Below are 26282 nucleotides of genomic sequence, written 5' to 3' on the forward strand. Positions count from 1 at the left end.
TTTAGTCAAACATGGGGACATGTTAGCTTTCCTGTCCAAAGCTTCTCCACCCCTGCGAAAAAAACTCATTCAATCGGCTTCCAAAGAGGTCATCGATACCGTGTGCGAATGTTGTTTGAACGTCTTGAAAAGCACGATCCCTTTGTCCAAACACCAGAAACAATGCTTAGGCAAACATCGTCACGTTCTTCGCCAAATGGTTCAAAAGAAAATTCCCCTTCGTCAAAAGAAGAAGATGTTGTGTCCAACGTGGAGGTATTTTACCCCTCTTGTTAGGCCCATTGCTGAAAGGAGTCTTGGGAACCATGTTGGGAGGACTGGTGGGAGCCAGATAAAAAGGCCCTCTGAAGTCCCAAGATCTCAGAATCGACCCCTGACAACCCATGGAAGGACGAAAACTAGCTTTAGTGCCTTACAAACGATGGATGGAATACCATCGTCGGCAAGAACAACGCACCCCGCATTTACCTCCCAATCCCAATTTGAGCGAGATGTCCCAGTTACAACACGAATTGCAGTCCTTGATGGATCGCCAAGATTTGTCCGAAACAGAAAAAACGCAAAAGTACGGTCAACTCTTGCAACGACTGCAACTCTTTCACCAGAAAGCTTTAGACGAAACAGCTCTACCCACTCTGAAAGATTTTAAGACCTTGATGAAAAGTCCAGCACCATCATCACTACCACCACCACCACCACTACTACCATCCCCAGGGGTCACCAGAGATGCTACCCCACGAAGACCTGAGGAAGAAGAGATGCGAGAAGAGTTTCAAACACCGTCAGCAGCACAAATTTCAAGTAAGATTGCAGCATCCTTGTTGACCCCGTCCCCCACACCCCAACAAGAAGAAATGAAAGCTTGGGTTAAAAAGATGATGCCCACTCCTCCTTCGACAAAAGTGAAAAAAAAGGAAGGGAAGCCAGAAGTCAAAAAAGAAAAGAAGACAAAAGCCATTCCATTGCCACCTCCACCACCACTACCTTCGACTTCTACTCCCGTAGTCCATCGGACACGTAAATCCGTTTCTAAACTACCCTTTCCTTCCACCCAAAGTAGAATCACGGAAGAGTGGGTGACTTATTAACACACCAAAAAATGGAGGAGGTGTTAGCCAGCATTTACTACGATCCCTCGCATCCTGCAGGTTACGCAGGAGTTCAAAAATTGTATCGTGCTGCCAAAACTCGACTGAAAAGTCTCCGTTTACCTCAAGTGCAACGATGGTTACAAGAACAAGCTACCTACACTTTACACAAACCCATTCGACGCAAGTTTGCCAGAAGTCGCACCCGAGTGGAAGGCATCGATCATCAATGGCAAGCCGATTTAGCCGATGTCTCTCATTTGGCCAGCTACAATCGTGGCTACAAATATTTGTTTTGTGTTATCGACGTCTTTTCCAAATTTGCCTGGGTCGTGCTTTTCACTTCCAAATCGAGCAGCGAGTTAGTGACAGCCCTGCAACGAGTGTTGAAACAGAGCGGTCGTCACCCTCTTCGATGGCTAACGGACAAAGGTACCGAATTTCTGAATCAAGCTTTCCAAAAAGAATTAAAGAAACGTGCTATTCATTTTTGTACCACCGAGAATCCCGAAACCAAAGCCAGCATCGTGGAACGTTTTCAACGCTTTTTGAAAGAACGCATGTGGAAATATTTTACGCATCACCACACTCTGAAGTACATCGACATCCTACCGCACCTGGTGCAAGCGTACAATCAATCTTACCATCGAAGCATTGGACGTGCCTCGCAAGAAGTGACTCTCGACAACGAAGTGATGGTGTTTGGGCGCCTGTTTGGTACGTCCCCGACGAGGGCTGTCCCCAAGAAAAGTGGAGTGTTGGACGTAGGAGATTGGGTGCGCATTGGCAAAACCAAACACACTTTCGACAAAGGTTACTTACCTAACTGGACGACCGAATTGTTTCGTGTCACTGGACGAGTGCATGGACGTTATCCTGCCGTCTATAAATTGGAAGACATGAACGGAGAAGTACTCAAAGGAACGTTTTATTTGCCCGAGTTACAACGTGTCACCAAAAAAGAAGACGTGTACGACATCGAAAGCATTCTCGAACGCAGAACCCGTAAAGTGGGTAATCGACGTGTCAAAGAAGTTAAAGTACGTTGGAAAGGATATCCACCCAGTTTTGATTCTTGGATCGACGCTTCGCAAGTCATCGACTATAAAAAGAAGGGACCATCATGCCCTTTCACACAGACGCAGCTACGTCGACCACTCCTTCACCCAGTTCTTCTCTGCAAGATTTACCAAAACAACCTTTCTGGGTGTGGTGTGGAGAACGTGTACCTAAAACGCAAATCGTCTTTTTCTGCCAAATCTTCTTGGTGTATTGTGTCATCGGGGCAGCCATTGCCAATTTGAGTTTGCAACAAGGAGACAAACAACTGTGGACCATTTTATTGAGCGGTTGCATCGGTTACCTGCTTCCTAATCCCTCCCTGAAATTCTCCTCGAACGGGAACCATGGGAACCTTGTGTCCAGTGCCAGTGTCAGTCACCACTCCAATAACAACAACAACCCCATTTTGGGCGGAGACACGCCTCTGACGTCCAGTAACACCTCGGACAGCCACAGAACTCTGGAATTATGAGTCACCAAAACCAATTTTACTTAACCTTACCCAGTGACAGTTCCATGGAGGTGTTTCCCAACAACACGTTGTGTTGTTACACGGCCAAATTACCTCAGGCCATCCCATTAGATCACGAAGCCCATTGGGAAGTGGTTTTGGTAGAAATGATTCATCCTACACAAATCCAAAACATACTGAAAAGCAAAACACTTTTGAGGTCGAAATCCTAAACCAAGATTTGCAAGAAACCATGAATAAAATCGAGTTTTCAGTTGACGTAAAACCAGCCAACAATCCACTTTTCAGTATCTACATCTTGAAAATTGCGTCAGGGTTTTATTTTAGTGGCCAACATTTGGTGGATACCATTGCTTCCAGGTTCGAATTAGTCTTTGGCAAAGCCCTGAACAGAATCAAAAAAGGTGTCACCCTGGAGTACCATAAAGTGGCTCGTCGCTTACTGATGAAATTTCAGGATACCCAAACGTTGTCCATCATTTTTAATCGTGACTTGTTTGATATTTTAGGTGGAGACACAAAAGTGGCTCCAAATTTTAAACCGAAGATCAACAGCAATATGGAATTTTACAAGTGTTTTCGATTCCCTTTAGAACTGAACCAAGGACTGAATTTGATGTTTGTGTATTCCGATGTGGTGGAATATAACGTGGTGGGATACACCTCCGTGCCGTTACTGCGTGTCATTCCTTTCAAAGTGGATAGTGCCACAACCAATGACCAGAAAGGTGGAAACACCTATCACGTCCACCGCGAATTTGTACATCCTCACTATTTGCCCGTCAGTAAGTCGTATTTGGACAGTGTCAACATTCCTATTAAAGGAGATCTGGGACAAAATATTCCATTCACCAAAGGGAAAGTCACGGTGAAACTCCATTTTAGAAAACGGTTCTCTCACGATTCGTAAGTCATGTATCCAGTGTACCGAGGGGTTGCTCGACAGCGAGGACACGGTTTAGGAGATATGCTAAAATCGGCCTTTCGTTCGGTGGCTCCAGTCTTCAAACCGATGGTGACACGAGGATTGCACACCTTGAAAGATGCCGCACTGACGCAAGGCAAATAGTTCTCCAAAATGTCATCATCGACAAACAAAACCCTAAAGAAGCCTTCATGAGGGCAGGCAAGAATGTCTTGCTGCAAACGGGCAAAGACATTTTAGGCCGACGAAAAACACCTATAAATGCCCTGCACGCTACCGAGCCAGGCATTCAGCAAGGACAAGGCAGAAAGAGACGACGAAGAAAACACCCTTTCAACAGACTTCACACGTCTAAAGCTAGAAAGACAAAGAAAAGAAGAACCGTTCGAGACTTAGACGTTTTCGATTATTGAGAAAGAGAAAAAAATGATGCACCGAGAGTCTTGCGCCTGTTCCAAGTCGGAACTGGATCTGTTTGCCATGCCACCCACCATGATGACGATGCAAGAATCCCAATGGGTGGAATTTCATCCCGTCTCCTCATTGACCGATTCCGCTCCCATCGAGTTTGAAATCAAAGGACAGCCCGAAGATTACATCGATCTGAATAACAGTTACTTGTACCTGAAAGTCAAAGTTCTAGATAAGACAGGAGGTAATATAGACACTGAAGCAGTAGCTCCCGTCAACAATTTCATGCATTCCTTGTTTAGTGGAGTGGGCTTGTATTTGAATAACAAACTAGTCAGTAGCAGCATGGATACTTACCCTTATCGTGCCTACCTGGAAAATCTCTTGACGTACGGAATAGACGCCAAGAACACTCATCTCAATGCCTGTGTGGTATGGGAAGCTGACGATGCAGACCACTTTGAAATATTGGAAACTGATACAAAGAAAGACCACAATGAGGGATTTGTAGAACGAAGAAACAAAATCAAAGATGGAAAGAGTTTAGAACTGATGGTTCGTTTGCATTTGGACATGTGGTTGCAAGAAAAGTATTTGCTGAACGGGGTGGATGTCCGCCTGAGACTGAATCGTAGCAGTACCGCTTTCCATTTAATGGCTGATAGTGACGGTTACAAAACCAAATCCAAGAAGCCAGACTCTACGTACGCCGTGTGGAAGTGTTACCTAAAGTGGGAAACGACATCAGTCAGACGTTGAGCAGAACGACCGCCAAGTATCCCATACGACGCGTGGAAGTGAAAACCTTCACCATTCCCAAGGGACAGCGATCCATGATCGAAGATCATCTGTTCCAAGGACAGTTACCCAAATGTTTGATCGTTGGTATCGTCGAGAACACAGCCTTCAACGGAGCTGCCGATTAAAATCCTTTCTGCTTTCAACACTTTGGCGTGTCCAAGATCGAAGTCAGTCGCGATGGCAAAACCTTGTGTACCCGACCTTTCGAACCCGACTTTGACAAGAAGAATTACTTGAGGTCGTACTTGTCCTTGTACGAAGCTACCGGACGGTTAGGAACCAACACCAGTCATGGCATATCGTACGAAGATTATGCAGGAGGCTATGCTTTGTGGGCTTTCGATTTCACTCGTGACCAAGGCAGCGACGAGGGACATTTCCACCCTATAAAATCCGGCCAGATTCGTGTGGAAATTCAGTTTGCAAAACGAGACCCTGATGAAACGTTGAACGTCATCCTATATGCAGAATTCGATAATACGATAGAAATCAACAGTTTGAGAGAAGTCATTCTAGATTATTAGAAGCCATGGAAGACTGTTATCCCTCTTTACAAAGTGGAGAAACTTTGCAGATGGAATGTGAGGAGATCGTGGAAGAAGAATCCCATGACAAAGACGAAGAAGTTGTCATGATGAAGTTAAGATGGCCAGAACAAGAAGCCCATTTAGTCTCCTGTTTTGCCAAACACTTGGTCGAAAAAATGACGGAATTGATCAAAAAAGATTGCTATGGATGTCAAAACGATCATCCCAGTCAAATTCAACACGATAAATGCCTGATGTTGAGTCTAGAAGAAAAATTGGACCAGTATCTGGACGAAGCTTGGAGTCTCATCTCGGACGAAGTCGTGTTGCATCAGTGGTATAAAGACTTGCGTGAACATTCTTGTCCACCATTAACCACTCAAGAGATCCATTGTATCGAAGCTCTCCTGAATCAGAGTGAGGAGACGAAACGAAGAAACGGTTATTTGTCAGACATTTTCAAGCAAAAAGTCAGGATCGAATTGATGACTTATTATTACCTGTGAAGAAGAAAAAAAACAAAACATGGATACCTGGGAACTTTATTACCTTTTGAACCACAGTTCGTATACGGCTTCTTGGAATCCTGTCGTCTGTACTAAAGATGAACTCCCTCATCGCAAACCTCAAGACCATCTAGCTTATGTGATCAACACGGACGACAGTCATCTCCCAGGAACCCACTGGGTAGCCGTCTACTTTCCTCAAGAAGGATGTGTGGAATATTTCGATTCGTATGCATTGCCCCCTTTGAAAGACGATATCATTGACTTTATGAGAAGTGCTCAGACCACCCGATTCAATAATGTGAAATTACAAGGCACAGATTCCTTGGTGTGTGGACAATATTGTGTGTATTTTCTGCATCATCGAAGCCTGGGCTATTGCTTAGAACATTTAGTGACTCATTTTGATCCTCGTTCTTCTTCAAGAAACGATGTGAAAGTAGATCAATGGTTTTATGACCATTATGCTTATCTTTTGTCTCAAGCTAGGAAACGTAGTGTCCATCAATGGCCTAATGACATACAACTGTGGAAATCACAATTTCATTCACAACGTTGTCAGCCCTGTCCAAAATAATGTGTAAATTGAAAAAAATGTTTGTGATTTAAAAAAAAAATTGTTTGATGTTATATTGTTGGACTATTGTTAAAGCATGTTAGAGTTGTTGGTTAGTGTTAAGTGATTTTTGAATAAAAAATGTTGTGTTTTGAAAAAAATGCCTTTGTCTTTTGTTTAACTATAGGTATCCTGATTCATGCTCTTTGACTTCTCTCTATCTCTCTCATGACACTCATTGATCGTTCCGGCTCGAAAACCGTAGAGGGATGTTTTCCTTCACGTCCGCGCTTTGACTTTAAGAACCGGGGTAGTTTCCAGTCTAACCATCTATTGTCGACTCATCCTCCTACGAAGATGTACTCCAAACTAGCTAAGCTAAACGAAGCCTATGTGAATTTGCATAGGGTCAGACACAATCTGGTACCGAAGCCAGAAGAGATAGAGAATGTGAGAATGTTAAAAGTCACTGAAGACCTGACTGAAGAGCTCTTCAGAGAAGAAGTGAACAGGGAGAAAGAAGAATGGACAGAGAAGTACAGACTTCAGAGACATCAGCAACAGCAACAACAACAACAGCAGCAGCAGCAGCAGCAGCAGCAGCAACCTGAACCTGACAGAGGCTTTGGCGATTGTCGTATCGACACCAAAGAGTTCTTCTTCTCTTTCCGAAGAAGCAGACCTATCGTCAGAAAGTCTATCCTCAGAGGACGTCGCATTCTTAGAAACTAAAAGATTGCCATAGCAAACAAAAAAAAAAAACAAAACAGCCCTTTTCAGGGCTACCCAATACTCTAGAAAAGAAATAACAATCGATTTGCCAATGTGTGTATGTAGAGTAGTGTGAATATAAACACTGACTCTTTTTTATAGTGTGAGTGTATGTGTTTGTGTATATGATTGTGTGTTTGTAAGTGCTCATGTACATTTGTGTGAATAGTAGATTAAGATCATGTTTTTTGCTGTTTGAGGTGTGGGGAGAGTAGATTTGGGGTTTGATTGGATTGCTTTGCGTATGTGAATAGTATATTGAAGTGATTAATGAAAATTTTTTAGAATAGTGATGGGCAGTATAAAAAAGTGAGTGAGTGTTTCTTTTAGGTCCGCGCGTTTGTTTGGTCATGATCTAGGTAAGATCAATTTTGTTTTAGGGGATGTTTTCCTTCACGTCCGCGCTTTTAGTATAAATTGAAAATCGCTCGGCAGTCTAGCTACCCTTGTTGACTGATCAAGAGAATGAACACCAGAATTGTAAAGTTTCTAGAACTCCAGATGCACCTGGAATATGCCAGGCGCATACTAAATGAACTGGCCGCGGCGGCCATTGTCGAAGAGGGAAGGATGAAAGAGGAGGAGGAAAGAAGAAAAAAAGAAGAGGAGGAAAAGGAGAGAGGATATTTCAGAATCCCAGAGACAGAAAATTGGGATTCTGAAGCCACTTATCCCGCCTCTGCTCTCCCCCAAAAAAGAGTGAAAACAGACTGGGGAAGAAGATGTGTGTGTGGTGCCAGGCCAGGACTGGTGGTGTCAGGGCTACCCAAACCTTTAGAAAAGAAATAGTAATCGATTTGCCAATGTGTATGTGTGTATGTAGAGTAGTGTGAATATAAACACTGGCTCTTTTTTAATTGTGTGTGTGTGTGTGTGTGTGTGTGTGTGTGTGTGTGTGTGTTTGTTTGTTTGTTTGTAAGCGATCACGTAGGTTTGTGTGGATAGTAGATTATTGGGTTATGTAAGAGCTTAAGTTGGTTTGTGTTATAGTAGATTAGGATTTCATTTTAATGCTTTGCGTGTGTGGATAGTAGATTTGGGGTCAGTTTATTGCTCCTTCACGTATGTGGATAGTAGATCATATGAAATGAGAAAAGTAGGGGATGTTTTCCTTCACGTCCGCGCTTTAACTATAACACTAACAGTGTTTGCCATTGGAGCCCATTCCACGGAATAACCAAACAAGAAGATGCCAGCAGCTTCAGCTTTGTATAACAACTTTATGGGAAGTTGGTACTGGATGGTGGATGGATTGAATGTAGCAGAAAGGCTTGAACAGGAATGGAGGCATGCAGTGACAAAAGACTTCGTCTCAAGACAAGTAACCAGCCTCCACTTAGCAATCGATATTGTGAAAGAAATGATAGAAGATGAGGAGAAGAGAATCAGAGGTTTCATTAACCCACCGTATGTGAAAGTGGGCAAGTTGAAAGAAGCCATAGTTTATGTGACGAGTGTAAGGTGTTTTTTTAGAAGACATTGTAGAATGGACAGATTGGTCTTTTGTGAAGTGGGGCTTGGACAAGCTTAAGAAAGCGGAAGAAGTAATGAGGAAAGTGTGTGTGTTATCCCTAGACAGTTCCACGATTTATTGCCCATGTTCAATTCCCCTTGACGCTAAACAGGCCCACGATTTATTCCCCATGTTCCATTTTCCCTTGACGCTCAACAGACCCACCCTGTTCAATTTCCCTTGACGCTCAACAGGCCCAAGATTATTTTTCCCCTGTTAATTTCCCTTGAGGCTATACAGGCCCACGATTTTTCTCCATGTTAAATTTACATAGACGCTAAACAGGCCCAGGGTAGTTTTTAATGCTAATTCCCATTGACGCTGAATCGCCCCACTTAACTACTTTCATCTGGATAATATATCTCTTTCTCCGTTTGTTGTAATGGCGAAGGAAGTTGATATGATGGTTCCTGCAGAGAAGTTTTTTGTCGTCGTTTTTGTTGTTCTCGTTTTTGTTCCCTTTCCTTTTTGTTTTTTGTTCGTGTTTTTGTTCCCTTTCTTTTTGTTGTTGTTGTTATTTTTTTGCTCTCTTTGTTCTTTTAGTACTCTATTATGATGTTGTACTCCTTCTGAATAAATTTTATAATCAACTTTTCTTTGTCTATATAATCAACATTTTGATTTATTTTAATTACCCAATCGTTCCATACATCACTATTTACTTTTTTAACGTATTCAGGTTTTAAACATTGATCTCTGACAGGAAAACCTTTGGCAGCAAACTCACCAAACTTAGCTATATCCTGTCTAGTTTTTATTTTCTATTTTTGAATTTCTTCTATATCCCTAAAATCAATCCCCCCCCCCCCACCTTCTTTTTTTGGTTTTTCACCAGCAGCACCTTCAGGTTGAGTTGGTTGAGGTTGTGCAGCGGTTATTTTAGTTGGAAACTCCTGTAAAATTTGTTCTGTTCGTTTTAATGTTGAAAGAATATTCTTATTCCTTTCCTCCTCATCCTTAATATCTGCCCATATAGCTTTTTCAGTAACCGCTGTAACAGGCTTAAATAATTGTTTAGTACCGGTTACGAATTCAGCTTGAGATTCTTGACGTTCTTAACGTTTTTGTCTTACAGAATCACGAAGAGGAAGAATTTTTTTGATTGCTTCTAATTTTTCTATAGCTAATCTAGTGGTATATGCTTCTCCGATGTTTGCCATTAGTAATATAATAATGATTTAATTTATAGCAGCAACTAGAGCGCTGACATCGACGCAGTCGCGTATTTTTCACGATCAGCGATAGGCCGGGTAAGTCGACAAAGTTTTCTAATACCGGGTACTGAGACAATAGCGATTTCTTTTGCGATTTCAAGAAGGCGTATTTTGCGAAATGGAGAGTGAACCAATTAGAGCCTGTTCAGCCTCTCTGCTGCATAGCAAGATAAGAGCTAAAATCTATGAAAAGCAAAATAAGAAACCAGCAAGACGTAATTCAAGCATGTAAATGTATTTCAGTTGATCTAAATCATTATTATGATTTATTTAGAATTGTTACTGAACAGAGAATTTTGTACATCATAAATTTCTATATTTTTCCTTTGCGTTGGTTTTTGTGGCTATATTTTGCCTTCATCCATAGGTCCAGAGATATCATCACATGGTACTGGCGAAAATCCGCCACGCTCTTCCTTTCGCGGATTTTCGCCGTCATCCTTCTACGTTGATGAGAGAGCAACATAAAAGACAATTTATTTTTAATGTACGGGATATCTATATCTATATATATATATACATCCACTCATAATAATATAATACATCAGTAATGAATCAATGACTTTATTATGTATGGTACAATTTTAATTGCATTCAAAGTATCGTCTTCATAAACAGCTTTTAAAAACTTCAACAGTTGAGTTCCTTTCGACCCATTAGAATATCCATTTCCGGTGAACAGAAAGAGACGTCGGTGGAAAATGCTATATACTGACACGTATTGCTGTAAAGTACACCGTCCTGACCCACAGTACCTAAAACAGAGAAAGATGCTATATCTATCTATCTATCTATATGTCTGTCTGTCTATCTATTTGTCTATCAGTATATTTATATATCAATGATTTTGCTATTGCTCTGCATATTTTATTTAATTTGAGATGTTTATATGTGCCATTGATCACGTGCTTGTTGTACCTGTTGGGTGTTTCGTCCCGATATTAAGGCGAATTTTATCACTAAATCCTTTATTTTTTTATTTCTTAATAGAATTTCATTACGTATCATGTTTGTAAAATGTACTCAGTTATTATTCAATAAACGAGACATACACAAGGTACCATCCATACAAAATGTACTATATATACTTAAGACATGCATTAAAAGCGCAAGCATTTGGGGTCTAATTAATTATCATGCTTGCGTGAGTATATTTACAGTCTTACACTTCTTTTCTAATTGGTTTATCTTTAATGATTTGCTGTTCAAACATGTATATGTGTATGTGTGTCTGAAAAGTTCTACATGGATGTTCTGAGATTAAAGACGGCGGTTTTAGACAGATAAACACAGATAGTCACATTACCTTCAGGAGAACTATGAATGTCTTAGCCAAAATCATGTTTTATTCGACATATATTCTTAACAGGAAACAATTGTAAACCACTATTCTTAATTTGTGGACATTTTTTTACATCACTGGAAGACTTGACTCGCTGTTTTATTCTTCTGAATGGCGTTTGTAGACTAACGTTTTTCACAATGGCATTGTCCACCTCCGAATAATAATATATAACAAATATGGCCGTTCTGATTCACCTGCATTCGTTCAGGTTGTATAGATTCCGTTATCAAATATTAAGTGCAATTAAAATAGGATGATCAGAGCTGTGTACGTATGCATGCAAAACCATGCAGTCCGTGATTTATGTCTGGCTTAATCAGGAAACAAAATTCCTAAATTTGCTTAAATACATCCTTTTCTAGCAAGCAAAGTCGAGTTGATAGGGACAAACCTTTCTCTCGTAACGATAGTATTTCTCAAATGAATATTTCACAGAACGTGAAAATATTATTATTCACATGAACGCAATAAATTTCACTGAACTGGAATAATATTAATATTGCATATTCAACGGCTTTCACATCTGTATTAATTTTTAATACTAGCGTCTATCGCCTCGTAGAGTTTATCGCCTCGTTTTGATAAAATACTTTAATAAATGTGGAATATGCGCATTTGTTTATAGCACCCTGTTTTGTAGAATTCTTAGGATTGTGTGAATACTTGTCTGATTATTGGAACCCGGTGCAACATAAATATTCCTTTGGCCGAAATAATTAGCCAGTTAGTTGGAGCAAATGTCACGGGGTAAATTAGTGAATTCAGGTAAACACCGAATGAATGTCCCTGGACTAGCATAGACCCTATTAAAACTTAGTTGTCTGCATTGGTGGTGTGGCTGAAGTGGCAGTATTTACGATAGGAAACCGATAATGTACAGAATGAAATCAATAAGAAGAGACTCGGCAGATATCGTTTGTGTTGCATGGTGGCAAATGTGATGCAGTTGTACTGGCGAAATGTGCCTGGAAACCATAGTTTTACTGGCCAAAGGTGGCGTAGTTAAAATAGTTCCACGTTGGCGTGAAGTGTTGGCGGTACGGACACCTAACGAAAAGAAACCATTCAGATGTGCGGCTGATAGATATTTGGTAGGTTGTGAGATCTGTTGTTTTGCATTGATTAGAGTAAAAGTTATGTATAGAACGGACACGTCGGGCTTTCTAATGTACAATTGAAGTTGTATGGAAGTCTTTGGAAATTTGGGGTAAACACATGACTTCTAGCGAAAATCGCGAAAGGGTTTGACACCTCTCGGTCAAGTGAACACCCCTGGCTTGTAACACAACGATTAGATTCAAAACACGGTAAGCTATATAACGCATTCTGTTCTGCAACTTTGCGTTTTCGACGCTGAAATGTAGTACCAGCGCAGTTACTAAACATGTCGATAACATTTCGATTATGCAAAGCTTTATATCCGAGTAATAAACAGCTTACAAAAATAACATACAACTCGAAATCCGAGAACAAAGAAATCAGTTATGCATATGATTAAATCACTGCAAATCTACTCTAAAGAGAACGTTTATTTGTATCTGCCCATCTTTTTGTGTCTGTGTACGTGTGCGTAAAGTTGTACATCAAAAATCGCCTTTGTAGCCGTTTGTATGCTGCCAAGGACGCAAAAAAGTGAAAATAGATTGCTCTTGAATTTGCAGTTATACATCTTACCAGCAATGATGTAACTTCTGCCTCCGTACAAATGACGGCCACACTCATCTTCAGTGATGGGTAAAACCACAAAGAAAGTACCATTGTGTACGCCTAATGGGTTGGAACCATTCTGAAAAAATAAAGGTGAACTACGATTACTCTTCGCCAATGTTGCTTTTGAATCAAGCAAATTACGATTTAGATTTTCAGTTCTGTTACATATCTCATAATTAATTAGAAGAAGTAGTATTATTTAGACTCCGCATTCAGATTTATTCAATTATAACAGTAGTTTATTGTCCATTGATAATACAGGATGGAATCTTTGGATTCTTAATATATCTTTGAACGAGATTTTCCAGTTGTAACTAATAGAAGAAAACATAAGCTTACTGCAGTTGCTAATATTAGCCGTCGAACAGGTGAGCAATTTTGGGTCGTGTATCATATTTACTGGTACTGTTAATGTGTGGCGTCTGTATTTCTTTCATGCAGATCGGTTAGCGACACAAGTCATTTGCGTCCCCTAATCAAATGTGCACTTTAACGCCGTTCACCAATATTGTTGTTATTTTAGGGTTTAACGCCATTTTTCAGCACACGATAGGCTATACATGGCGGCCAGTATTAATGGTGGAGGAAGAACCCAAGAAAACCCCGGAAAGAATCACCGACCCACGAAAAGCTACTGGCAGGCTTTCTCACATACCCACATTGGCTGAATCCGAGACTCGAACCCACGCAGACAGAGGTGAGATGGCATTGATCCGTAACGGAGAGCGCTTTAGACCACTCGGCCACTCGGGGCCCCTTCACTAATATTTGTAGTAGTTATCCAATAAGCTGAAGATGTATTTATAGGTCATTGTCTCATGCTTAAGAACTACTGGGCTAAAGCTTATTTGGCAATGAATAGCTGTTCGTACACGGATCATTTACGCTACATGAACAATATACTCATATGTTTGACACTGAGTCAATAACCTTTTGCCTATGTTATTTGCCATACGCACATTTGTTTCATTCTCTCTCTAATAACCGGATATATTAAATCGCAAAGGATCAATGTAAACACTTCAGCATTTCAATCAATTTGGCATATCTGAATCGGCCATGCATTGCAAAGAAAAGATGGGAAAACTATATCTCCCTATCTGTACTTTCTGACCTTTTAACAGTACCACTGTTCTCGTTGGATCATTTCATGTTTACCTGGATTTAGCTTTGAAAGTTTTGAAACAAACCATATACTTGACTCGTTCCTAGAGTGTAAACGCAATAACTAGATATTATTATAAAAAATATCATTAACGACATGTACATTATGAGAACAATTATCATGAAAATATGTACTCAATATAAATTCCTCATCGTATTAATCATTTCGGTAAATTGGAAACAAATAGAAAGTTTGAAAAATAACATTACCATATTTAAAAAGAACATAAAAAGCATATAAATGAAAACGATTTTAAAATCAACACAGGTCATGAAACTCCTCGTCGCAGCAGGATAATTCGGCTGTATTTATTAAGCAATTGGTTACGAGAGGTATAAACGTTATATAGAAACAAATGTGTAGGATGGAATCATGAAAACGTGAAATGAACTTTTCTAAAGAATAAAATAATTAGATGCAATGTAACCTATACAGTGAATTAAATGGAAAATAAATAAATCTGTATGGCACAGGACGTTGAGTTAACACTGTTTATCAGCCTTTGATCATCCATTGTGTTCTTGTACTCACTTAAATATTCTATGGTCAATCTCCACCATAGGAAGTATCGGATGGTTGTTCAGGTAATAGATTGCCACTGTCATTAACCATTATGTAGCTATTTAAATGTTTGACCGGTTGTATATGTGAAATAAAACTTAACAGACGTGATTTATTTAAAGACGTATCATACGTACATGTATTTACTCACTTTAAATATTTTCTCGAGATACATCGTGTTACCTTCGCAATAAGCAAAATCGTCAGGCTCATCACGATTTCGTAATGTCTCCATTACTTGTCCACTTATCACTTCTCCTTGGACGACTGTTGCAAAGAAACAATTTTTGTTTGTATAGCGACGAGACTCCACTGGAAGATTTCCTAAATTTGCCTTTAATAATTCTGAGTATGTATGTATGTATGTATGTAGATAGGTAGGTAGGTAAGTATTCAGGCAGGCAGGCAGGTTGGTTGGTTGGTGTGTATGACTGACTAACTGACTGACTTTCCTCTTATACATATAAGATTATGAAACACGACATAGACGAGAACGCAAGCAAGAGAAATACATCGTTAACTAATGCATTTTCAAGATGAGATATATAAATACATAAAACCCCATAATAATCTCTAGGAAATACACACACATACACATATATACGCATGATTCGGGAGGGGGAAGATAGATCAGGAAGGATTCCAATTAAATTGTGTACCATGTAATATTCATTTAGAAAACAGCGACTATTTATACTTTTTATAGTTATTTTCATTTTTCACTAATGATCAGTGAGTGGAAATTTATCACAAACGTATAGAACCGATAGCACACAGGTGAAATAATATTTATATGTATGTATGTATGTATGTATATATGTATGTATGTGTTTATGTCCGTTTGTCCATATGTATGCTTCCAGTGTTGGATGTTTGACAACTGTTATGGACTCTTTTACGTGAAAATTGAAAAATACATTTATTAATGTTGAATTTATCAACTTTTTCTTGCTCGTTTATGCCTTTCATTGGATGCAAGGAACGTACTAATTCTAATGGTACTAATTAGTCTCGTCAATTTATCGACGTTAACAATACCTTTATCTCCACAATTCTTACATTCTTTGCCTTTTGCAAGTACAAAAGCCTCTATATTGCTAACTTGTCAAATGCTTCTCTGTAATTACCTGGAAGGATGAGATTTCTTTCTTCTTTACAAATATGAGAATTACATATCATAGTTTGTTTGATATCTGTTCACGGTTTAAAGTTAAACCACTGCAGGAAACTGGTTATAATAAGTTTTCTACAAAACATGTACAGAATCAAGGTAAAAAGAGGAATGTAACTTCCCGTATTCATTAGCTTAAGAACAGATACATGCGTCTGGCTGATTTCTAATAGGTCATTTTTCACCTATGTGTATGATGATCAAATGAAAGTATCAATGATCATACTCGTTTCTGGTTTACTTCTCTAATGGGTTGGAAGGCTTTGTGCTTACGTGACGTGAATGTTAAAGTGAAAGTTACCCAAACTTGGAATGAAACTATGACGAACATCGGGGTCCATATTTCGACGCAAAATATGCAATTATAGATAACGAGAGACAAAATTCAAATCTTTATTTCCACTGAACCCATTTGCAAACTTTAAAACTTCTATGTTCCTGGTTGACTGATAAATGATCAGAAAGCTAAACAGCACCCAAAACGGCATAAGCATGTGTTAACATCCCACCCAAGAGTAAAATTTTGGTAAGCAGTATAAGTTGTACAGCGGTAAAGGACACACGGTACTAATTCAACTCCAATAGTAAACGTATGGAAACACTATCATATTCAAAATTCAATAACTTAAAATGTCTGGGTGCTGATGATGAGACCTATAATTATCCATGCACATCTAACCTTGGTGCAAGCTTATTTGGGGAGAACACCATATGAGCAGCGGCATTTTATCTACATGTGCATGAAACACATGTTATTGATTCTGCACCAATGAAACAGGTGCTACTTTCATTATTGAGTACTCCTGAGTCAGCCTGTACAAATACTCAAATTGCATCAGTAGAAATTTGTCTATATTTTTTTTAAAAATTATATATAGGATAGGATATCAAAAGATAATTTTACTAAAATTTTAATTTTCCTTATTAACCAATTATGGACCACCAAACCCGTAAATACTCTATTATTTCTTCACCCATTTCTAGACTGGTTCACAGTTCTTCCGTATAATTAGTACCGTATGTCCTTAAAAGTTGTACAGCGCGTGGTCGGATCGCCCTTATGTCAGAATCTTAATGATCATGATGCCGACTAAAATCTAGCTCTACCTAAAATGTCGCAGACCTCTCTGAAAATTCATTATATAACCACACTGCACGATTATAAACCGGTTTCAGGTTTTCAAAGTCACCAGGTTTCTTCGTCCCTTAACATTAAACACAACGAGCTGCACGTTTCACCTTGATTTGAGAGAAGGAAAATAAATTTAGGTAGTAAGTAGGGTCCATTAAAACTTAGTAGGTGCACATTGTATGAGAATATATATATATATATATATATATATATATATATATATATATATATATATATATATATATATATATATATATACTACATATGTTTGTCGTCTGGTTAAAACATATTTGTATCATATATCTCACGACAGCCGTAATATACATGAGTAATATGCTGTTATGTTTTTATTCTAAAGTTCCACCGAAAATTAACTTTTTCCGTGATTTCCTCGCTTAATGATTCATTAATTTTATTTTCATGGTAGAAGCCAGGTTATCTGTGTAGTCGAAAACGTTCATCTTTACTGATCACTGCAATCTCACTACTGTTCGCGTCGGTTTGAGTGTCGGGCTCGGCCAGTGTGGGTATATGAGTGTAACTTTCAATAGTGCGGTGGTTTATATCAGGGTTTTTCAGGTTCTTCTTCCACGAGATATACTGGCCGCCATATATAACCTATTTCGTACTTAAAAATGGTGTTGAACTCAAAAGAATAACAACACTGTTATGACTGCATTAACGTCCTAATCCGGTTTTTCCCTGCGTTCGAATGATTGTTTTAAATCGAGAATGTTAACACATTATATCGTTTTAGTTAACGTGGGAAAACGAAATATTTTTATGAAGACCTTTATGTGGAAAAATATGTTCTTTAATGGTAGAAGAAGTAGATATAGAAGTAAATGTATTGAAGATTGTCAGTATATTTATGTTTTTATGCAACAATAAAAATGACAAGAGCAGTTGTATTAGAGGTAGTGGCAGTGTTATTAACAGTAGAATCATCATTATTCTCAGAGCCACTATCATTACGACCATACTAATAATCAAATTTAAGCGCAGCCTTCTTGCTTTTCCTGATCTTGCAAGAACGTAAATTCCAGACGTTTTCTTATATTTTCACCAACCTGTTTTATCACGATTAGGACACATGATTTCTTCCCATCTGAAATTTCTTCGTGTGCATCGACAGGCATGGGTCTCGTGTAACGTCGTCAACAATACCAATAGACACTGTGCGAATATTACTCGTCTCTCCATAATGACAACACCTTAAGAAGCAAAATATTCGATTAGGACTTCAGGATTCTGTTGAAAAACATGATTAGTGGAATCTGTGGATATATAAAAGCATCTTCATAGCAAATCTAATGCAGCAATACTAAAGTATACAAATAAGTAATGAATGTCAATCGATGCCCAAAACATTAAATTAAAAATTTAAACAATTAGATATTGCCTATAAAAGTTAAAACATAAAGGCGATCTGTAATGTACAAGTAAAACATTCAGCTGAAAAAGTAAGTGATAGTAGTTGTATTTGTGGAATAAATAAGGGCCTGTAATTTATAAGATTTTGAATTTCGAGATTCTCATCCAAATTACAAAAAGTTATTGTTGATAAGAATGTCTATCTTGGTGACCATTACTTTTTTTTAAAACTGCTAGATAAGCATATAACGATGGAATTTTACAGTATGCATTATAACAAGAATAAATATGGATTTCACCTTTTCTCAGGTCCTGAATATCTTGACCGCTTGTTAACACGATTCAAACAGCACTGAACCGTCTTATGATATTATCTGAGGAAGAAACGATCCGGATTTCTTTTATAATCAGATACTGATGAACTTTGGTCTGATGGTCATATGATAGAATGATGTATTTAAGGATTGTGTCACTCAACTTACGACATGCTCTTTACATTAATGAATCACTGACTAAAATACACCACAAATCATGTGCAGGGTTCAATATTAAAACACTGAAATTCATTGACCTTCTGAGATATAAAAAACCAAGTTATCTTGTCAGTATCCTACCTATTGCATGATTATTTTAACATAGTTGTTCAGTCTCTATTCACCGTGTTCTGTTTAGCTGATTGGCAATAAAGCGATATTTGTCTTTTTTCCGAATGCTTATGAGATGTTAATAATGTGAGCATAAAATGAAAAATATTTTTATAAGTCTGCGTTTGAATAATGACCCTTAGGATAAATGGTTTCGTTTCGTTTATAAATTATATCTCTGGATACATTTTTTCGTTCCGTTTATAAATTACATCACATATATCCTACTGCTATTATACAACAAACACACCGATTATACGGTTTCCGTTTTATTTTCGATCTGTTGACGAGTTTTACCAATATCTAAGACAAATATAATCGATATTTCACATATAATGTTGATTTCCTAACACACATTATGTAGCCATAATTGTTTTCCACAACTGTGTAGGTCCAGTAACTTTAACAGCGAAACTCGCGTTTTGATCAGATTTACTTCAATTAATTGGAGTAATTAATAAAATATTTATTCAGTTGTTAATCCTCGTAAAAATATTTTTGCATAACAAATTATAAGACTGTGACTAAAAAATATAGATATATCAAACAGGTCCTAATGGGGTACGTACTGCGAATTTATTGGTCAAATGTGTGGTTTCTTTACATCATATATTTTGATTTATAGAAAGGGAATCTAAATATAACCATATATCACAGAGTATTTTAGTCTTTCGATCTGCAGCTAGTATTTCTTACAACAACTAGGTATTTCTAACTTCATTACTATTTCGTGCAATCTGATTGTTTTGCTTTTTAGTAATGCCATTTCGTCATACGGGTATAAAATATAAAAAGGTAATATTATACGTATTGGTACTTTTATCTCGATAAATACAGCTAGCAATGTCTAAAATGTGTGCTAGGAAGATACACGAGGGCAATGTTATCATATACATGTATATGCAAAAAATGCTGTGAGTGAACATATATTGCGTCGAAATAAAGCTGAAAGAGTAATAGATTAAAATATAAATAACGAGAGAGAGAGAGGGGGGGGGGAGCAGATAGAGACGAAGGCCATGACGTCCCAATTCGTCTTTCCAGTTACATTCCGACATCAATGTATGATTGTTACATCTAGTAAGGCCAATATACGTCGATTGTTTCGTTAGGAATGAATAGTTGATTAGACAAGCTCTGAATTTGACCTACTGTGGTATTTCCATGCTGTTAAGAAAGTTGGGGTAAAACCAAAACTTCAGAACACAAATTATCCCCATTATAGATGTTAGCATTCTCTTCAGTTGTAATTCCAATTAAATAAATTAGTAGATATTAATAGATACAACATTAGCATACGCACATACGAAAACAACGAAGCTGTCTTGACTATGCTATTTTCACGTGTATACCCTTGTAATTTCAAAATATCCCCTCTCTCATTCTCTCTCCAAATCTAACTTTTGGAAAAGGATCGATTTAAGAAAAAAGGAAAAATAAATCCATTTGTTAAGTTCTTAACTATCGGATGTTAATGTGCAGAGTACTTTTATTCCTTTGCACCACCGTCAAACATCCTAAGAGGAGAATAGTTGATTCTTTTTTTAAATATACTCAAATTGTTTCTAGTCTACCATTTTCTCTTTTGTGTTGAGTAATTTTGTTTTATGTTTACGTGTCCTCTATGATAAGTATCTTGACAAGGTTTTTGGCATCCCACTCAAAGTTTCCCTATCTATTATGACAACAGCGTAAAAGGTCAAATGTAAGTTTTAGTCCTTATAAAACATGCTGAGGTCAGGACAATGTTTTTTTGCAAGGTGTCAGCTGAGGCTTAATCATTACACTCGAGTCGCACCTTTTAGACGGGGACGTATGCAACAATCGAATGAACATACACACTACATATTCATCTACTATAAGGTAGTGTACATTGAAGTGGGAAATGGGATTGGTTCATCGGACACAATTCACACAGGTCTTGAAACAGCTAATAGCCGACTCTATCAACGTGCCTCGATTGATTTTCTTTACTTATTGTATTCGGGTATGTTCCTTGTTTTGTTACAAACCGCGAGGAAAATGTCACCAGATAACTGACTTGCTGAAAACGCATCTATTCCAATGTTGCAACTCTTCAATAATCTGTGTATCTTACGTACTTGTTGATGCTTTCAGTTAAGTGAAATTGAGGTAGAAACACTTTTTATTTGTTCTGAAAATTAGTCGACGACACCTACATTGTTTTAAAGTATTTATTTGCTAAATATGAGTGAAAAAAATGCAAGTCTACCAAATCAAAATCACAAACCCGGTTCAAAGACCAATCAACAAAGAATGTATCTAAATAGACATATAAGGGAACATCTTTTACCAACGGACTACTAATTCATGGATTAAAAATATCTTAACAGATGAAGGGAATGTAAAATATTACATTACACAGAGGGAGCATATACGTACAGTCCTGGTGTTATTACAAAACCCTTGCCAATGACAGAATAGCACGTGACAGTTGAAAAAGAACTTTGTTTTGCAACAAACACGTGTACGGTCTTACTCACTTGCACACTATGCTCCCGATTCCTATATCGGCTGCAGACGTAATTTGGTATAAGAAAGGTAACCTTGAAAAAGTATTCACGTTCTAAAGGGTACGGTATCTAATTAACAAGAACTATTATACAATGCATAAAACCAACGTAAAACTCTTTAAAATTGTTCTAATAAAGATAACCACCACGATTAGGGCATACTACGACAATTCTATTTTAAAGACTGCATTAACTCCATTTGAAAGATTGCAGCTTTAACATTTGTAAGTATTAATCCAACAGAACGTTAGTAATCTTGAAGGCTGTAAATGTATTATATTGTTCCTTTATTATTGATAAAAAATTGTTTGTTATTAAAATTTCTGTGGAAAAGATCCGTTTCGTAAGTTATACTGGAAATGGAGTTAAAGAGTAAGAAGATCACAAATGTTATTTGTCTAGGTTTTACACATTCAGTTTCATTATAAATTTTATTTAGAGTTGTAATACTTTTGTCTTCCGATTTACCCCCAAAATTATATTTTACATATTAATTGCAGTATTATCAGTAATTATAATAACGGTCTCATACAAGTGTTGGGAATATATTTTTACAAATTGTATGTATGCATGAATGTATGTATGTATGTATGCATGCACGCACGCATGCATGCATGCATGCGCGTGTGTATGTATGTATGTATGTATGTATGTATGCAAAGATAACTGTGTCACTCCATTACCATCATCGTTTCCACCTACTGAAATAATACTTTTTGTATTTGGTTAGGAGTGCTTTCACTATTCTGTCAACGATAATATTGCTTTTCCCATTTCTAAGAGACCGTTCATCTGTTTTAAAAAGTCTCTTCGATCCTTGGCCTTTACTATGAAGGAGTCAATTGTTAGATTCCTGTCTCTTGTGGTTTGTAATTTCCACTGATGGATTATGGATGTTGTTGCAAATATAACCCTTTGATAAAGGCTGCTGAATTTGATGTCTCATTTCTGTGAGCTAGTAGAGCTGGTGTTAAGACAGTTGTCTGACTTGTGCGAAACCCAGTTAATAGTGCTGGTAGCAGACTTGTCTGTTGGAATGGATGTGGGTGTATGTTTATTGCTGTTGCAACTGTTTGGCATTTCTGAGAAGGGGATAATATCGTTTACAATGTAAACGTGGTTTAGACATCAGTTATCACCTATACGGTAATTTCTTATTTTCTGTTAACTGTTAACATGACTGTTCGTATCTGAGCACCTGACATTTTTTATATTGGGAGATCTGTCTGAATTGCGGTTTCAGTTGCGGTTACGTGTCCATTTACCCATTCCTGTGCTCACCTGATAAGATGAAATTGTTGTTTAAATTGTTCTATTTAGGCATTCAAGACCTTTTTTTCTTTAATGTCCACACTTGGAGAAATTATTTTGGTCTAATGGATCACTAGAATGTTCTTATTTGATAGAGCATGTAATTGTCTTAAATGCTAGAGGGGCGTGAATGTAATTATTTGTGTCGTGTAGATGAAATAAATGTTCAACGGTTAGCAATACATCTATATACTGGCTCAGCTGTAATCACGTCTATATTTAAAGATGAATTAATTTGACCATATACAATAGTTCTGTTCCTGTATGTTTATTACACTTGTCTACTTATGGAGAAGTGTCCGTCATATTAGACAAATCCCGGTCATCATATGTATCTTTATTTTATCTCTATTCATGCCTTCATTGTACTGGGTTATATAGATACCTCATGCCTTCTGGTATATAAGACATAATAAACCTCGCCTTTAGTATATAAGAAAACCCCAAAGAAAACACACACACACACACACACACACACACACACACACATATATATATATATATATATATATATATATATATATATATATATATATATATATATATATATATGTTGATATATTTTCAGCTTGTTTATGAGACTGGTGAGAGAAAGATCATAATAGTAAATATCCATAAAGCTTTAAACACTATGCCTTTGAGTTTACGTCTTTATTGACATCAATCACCTGTAGTTCGGATATGACAGTTTTAGTTCAATTTAATCCGCTTTGATGCCTATTTATGTTAATTTAAAATCCTTTGTCTGGAACAGCTTTCCTGCTTTTTCTTCTATACTTGATACTCTGCACAATAAATCTCATAATAATGTTTTCTTACAGTACAGATTATGATAATATTTATTTTTCATTATATCACATTCCGTGAATAACGAATGGAACTGTTATATATACCTCCACCATACCCATACACGTGTTTGGTATTGAATATCCTTTGAAAAAATGACATCATCATAATTAAATATTTTGTATTTAGCATTGAGATAATATTGATGTATGTTATAAGAACCTTAATGGAATCAGAGAAAGACTGCTTTTGAGAAAAATTAAGGCGGTAACATGTTGGAAAGATACATAGTCAGTCTGCACGTTCGTTTGTAATGATTTAATACTTGGGGTGATGTACCTTTACTCTTAAATGCTTGTTTCTACCACGTTATTATAGGTTGTTACAATGATATACTAGTGATGTCTGCCTAGTACTTTTGATGACTCATTCAGTGAGTAATATAACTATTGTTAGAGACATTTGGCAGTGATATAAATAGCCAGCTAAACTTAAGGAGTGTTTAAAGTATGTCTGGCAAAGTCCTCATGTATATGGATACGTCTTTTCTCAGGTATGTGCAGTCGATGGACACAAACACACCCGAAATCAATTACTTGTTGTGATCGAGATTGGTTTTACTGGAAAAGATGAAGCTTTCCACATCTATGTAGCATATTCATTTTGTACCGTTTTTTTCTGATGTTGTTCCACTTCTAATCTGACCTACACACGCAAGGACCTCGTCTTTAGGCTCCGTCTCTAGGTCGGTACCGATTGAATTATGTATGAGCATAGATGTACAAATAATCATACCCGACGACTGAATATGCTACAATTCGACTTGGGCAAACTCAGGCTTGCAAGCTACATCCACGCAGGAAAGTCACAACATTTAAATATCCTAACTATAATGTGAAATTTAAATGAATGTGAACCATGTTAGAACATGGAGAGATTTATAAAATGTTTGGTTTCGGTAATTAACATCATTTCCCATTTTAGCTTTGCCTCGTGTGACTCCTAATTTGAATTTAGTAACTTTGGTGGACATTGATAACAAGTAGCTATTAACGGCGATTATTTTAAACAATTGAAATTAAAATATATAAAGGAAAGTCAAGTTTCATTAGTGTCATTTGCAGTGCAGCAAAATTTAAGAGACATTAAAGAGACACTTAATTTTTTTTCCTGTCTTCTTTTGCAATGTTTATTTAAATTAATTAGTCATAATATGGAACATTTTCCTTTAATGAATAGTCTGGAATCTAACGCAAAGGGTATATATAGTGAATGCAGTATTTCAAAAGACAATCCTCTGCCATTTCAACTCACTCCTCTATCGCCCCTCCCTAGTGCCTACATGTCTCATTAGCTACTGGTGTTATTTATCTTTCTGTCCGCATTTCTGTTATGTAGATCAGTTATTGTACGGCTTTGCTTTTGTTTGAGTTGTTTAAGTGTACATTTTGTCTAGTGTCCTTTGCATATATTATATGAACGATGTCGTCTTCCAGTTATTAACTCTACTACGATATTCTGAAGTGACTGTATCAATCATATTTCGCCTGGTTTGGAAGTGACACACATCTAAAATTTCGAAATATGTTCTATCAGCGAATATTCGGATTTGCTCTCTTTAATTTGTTACTATTATAACTTTACTTTACAGTGCTATTTGTAATGATTTTCACAATCTCATTGGAGTATAAGAGTATAATAATATGCAACGATGATAAATAGTCAAACTGTTTGAAGATCAATAAATCAATCAATGATATCTGTCCTGGCATTCGCCAAATACTAAACGATAGCTGTTTTCGAAGTAAGACAGTTGTAAACTACTTTTCTATCTTCTCCTACAATTCTTCAAAACAAAATATATGGACAGAACAAAAGCAATATGGACCATTGAGTGTTACTTTAACATGCTAGCAGTATTTGATAAGGCCGATCCGATAATAAATAAATAAAAGAGGCGGTTCCGAGCACAAAATATAATAGATTAATTTTGACAAGAGAATTACCCCTTTATTGCTTTAATCCGCCCGACTACCGCTTTTGTTTACGTTAAATTTATTTGATGTAAAAAGGCGGTTCCGAACAGAAACAGATGTGAAAAGGCGGTTGATCATCGACCCCGCCGTGATGACGAATATTGTAGTGTACTGCGTACACCGCACAGATCCGTGCGCGGTGTCTGTTTTCATATTGGTGGCGTGGACGAATCTGAGAAGACGTTTTAGGGTAGAAAAGCACGTGTTTTGTTTCATGACAAGTTCTCTGTCGTTGACGGTATAGATCGTGCCCTGAATGTACAACTCATTTTGTTCTGATCAATGAGTAAAACCTAATCTAACATCTTGGTGAGTTAATTCCACCCTAATGTCTTCTTTTTTATATAAGGTACGCGTTAATTATAGCATCATCGAGATCCTTGCTGTTTTCCATGATGACGTGGGTGAGGTATCTGGTGTCGTGCGTCATTTATGCATCAGGATTGCGATAATTGTACCAGTTGTCTAAAATACTCCGATACCATGCAAGATACACAATGCTGCCTGATCAGGTCTGAATTATAGGTGATTCTAACGATGCCATGACACGATAATCTTGTCGCTGATCTCGCGTTAACAAAATTTACCTGCTAGCTATGTCTACTTCTCTTGTCACGACGAGTTCTAAGCACGTTACAGGCACGTTATTTCCGATAACCATTTCGGC

The 26282-nt window shown here is 37.5% G+C and overlaps 1 protein-coding gene across 5 annotated transcripts in view; it reads right to left on the minus strand.

Moving 5' to 3' along the window:
- Window positions 1–10065: 10065 nt before the first annotated feature.
- Window positions 10066–26282, minus strand: part of LOC149779149 (uncharacterized) — a 41386-nt gene continuing 25169 nt past the window's right edge. For 4 of the 5 annotated variants that reach the window (XM_089939707.1, XM_089939708.1, XM_089939710.1 and 1 more), the window contains 5 exons: window positions 18604–18678; window positions 18001–18144; window positions 14779–14894; window positions 12866–12977; window positions 10066–10601 (listed from right to left, as the gene is read on the minus strand). In XM_089939707.1, the coding sequence (XP_089795833.1) occupies window positions 10477–10601; window positions 12866–12977; window positions 14779–14894; window positions 18001–18133 (486 nt within the window). In that variant the 5' untranslated portion in view covers window positions 18134–18144; window positions 18604–18678 and the 3' untranslated portion in view covers window positions 10066–10476. The remainder of the gene's footprint in view (window positions 10602–12865; window positions 12978–14778; window positions 14895–18000; window positions 18145–18603; window positions 18679–26282) is intronic. The other variant, XM_089939706.1, reaches the window with a different exon arrangement.

This window comes from Sinohyriopsis cumingii, chromosome 17 (assembly GCF_028554795.1).
Source record: "Sinohyriopsis cumingii isolate HCF-2022 chromosome 17, ASM2855479v2, whole genome shotgun sequence".
Taxonomy (NCBI): Eukaryota; Metazoa; Mollusca; class Bivalvia; order Unionida; family Unionidae; genus Sinohyriopsis; species Sinohyriopsis cumingii.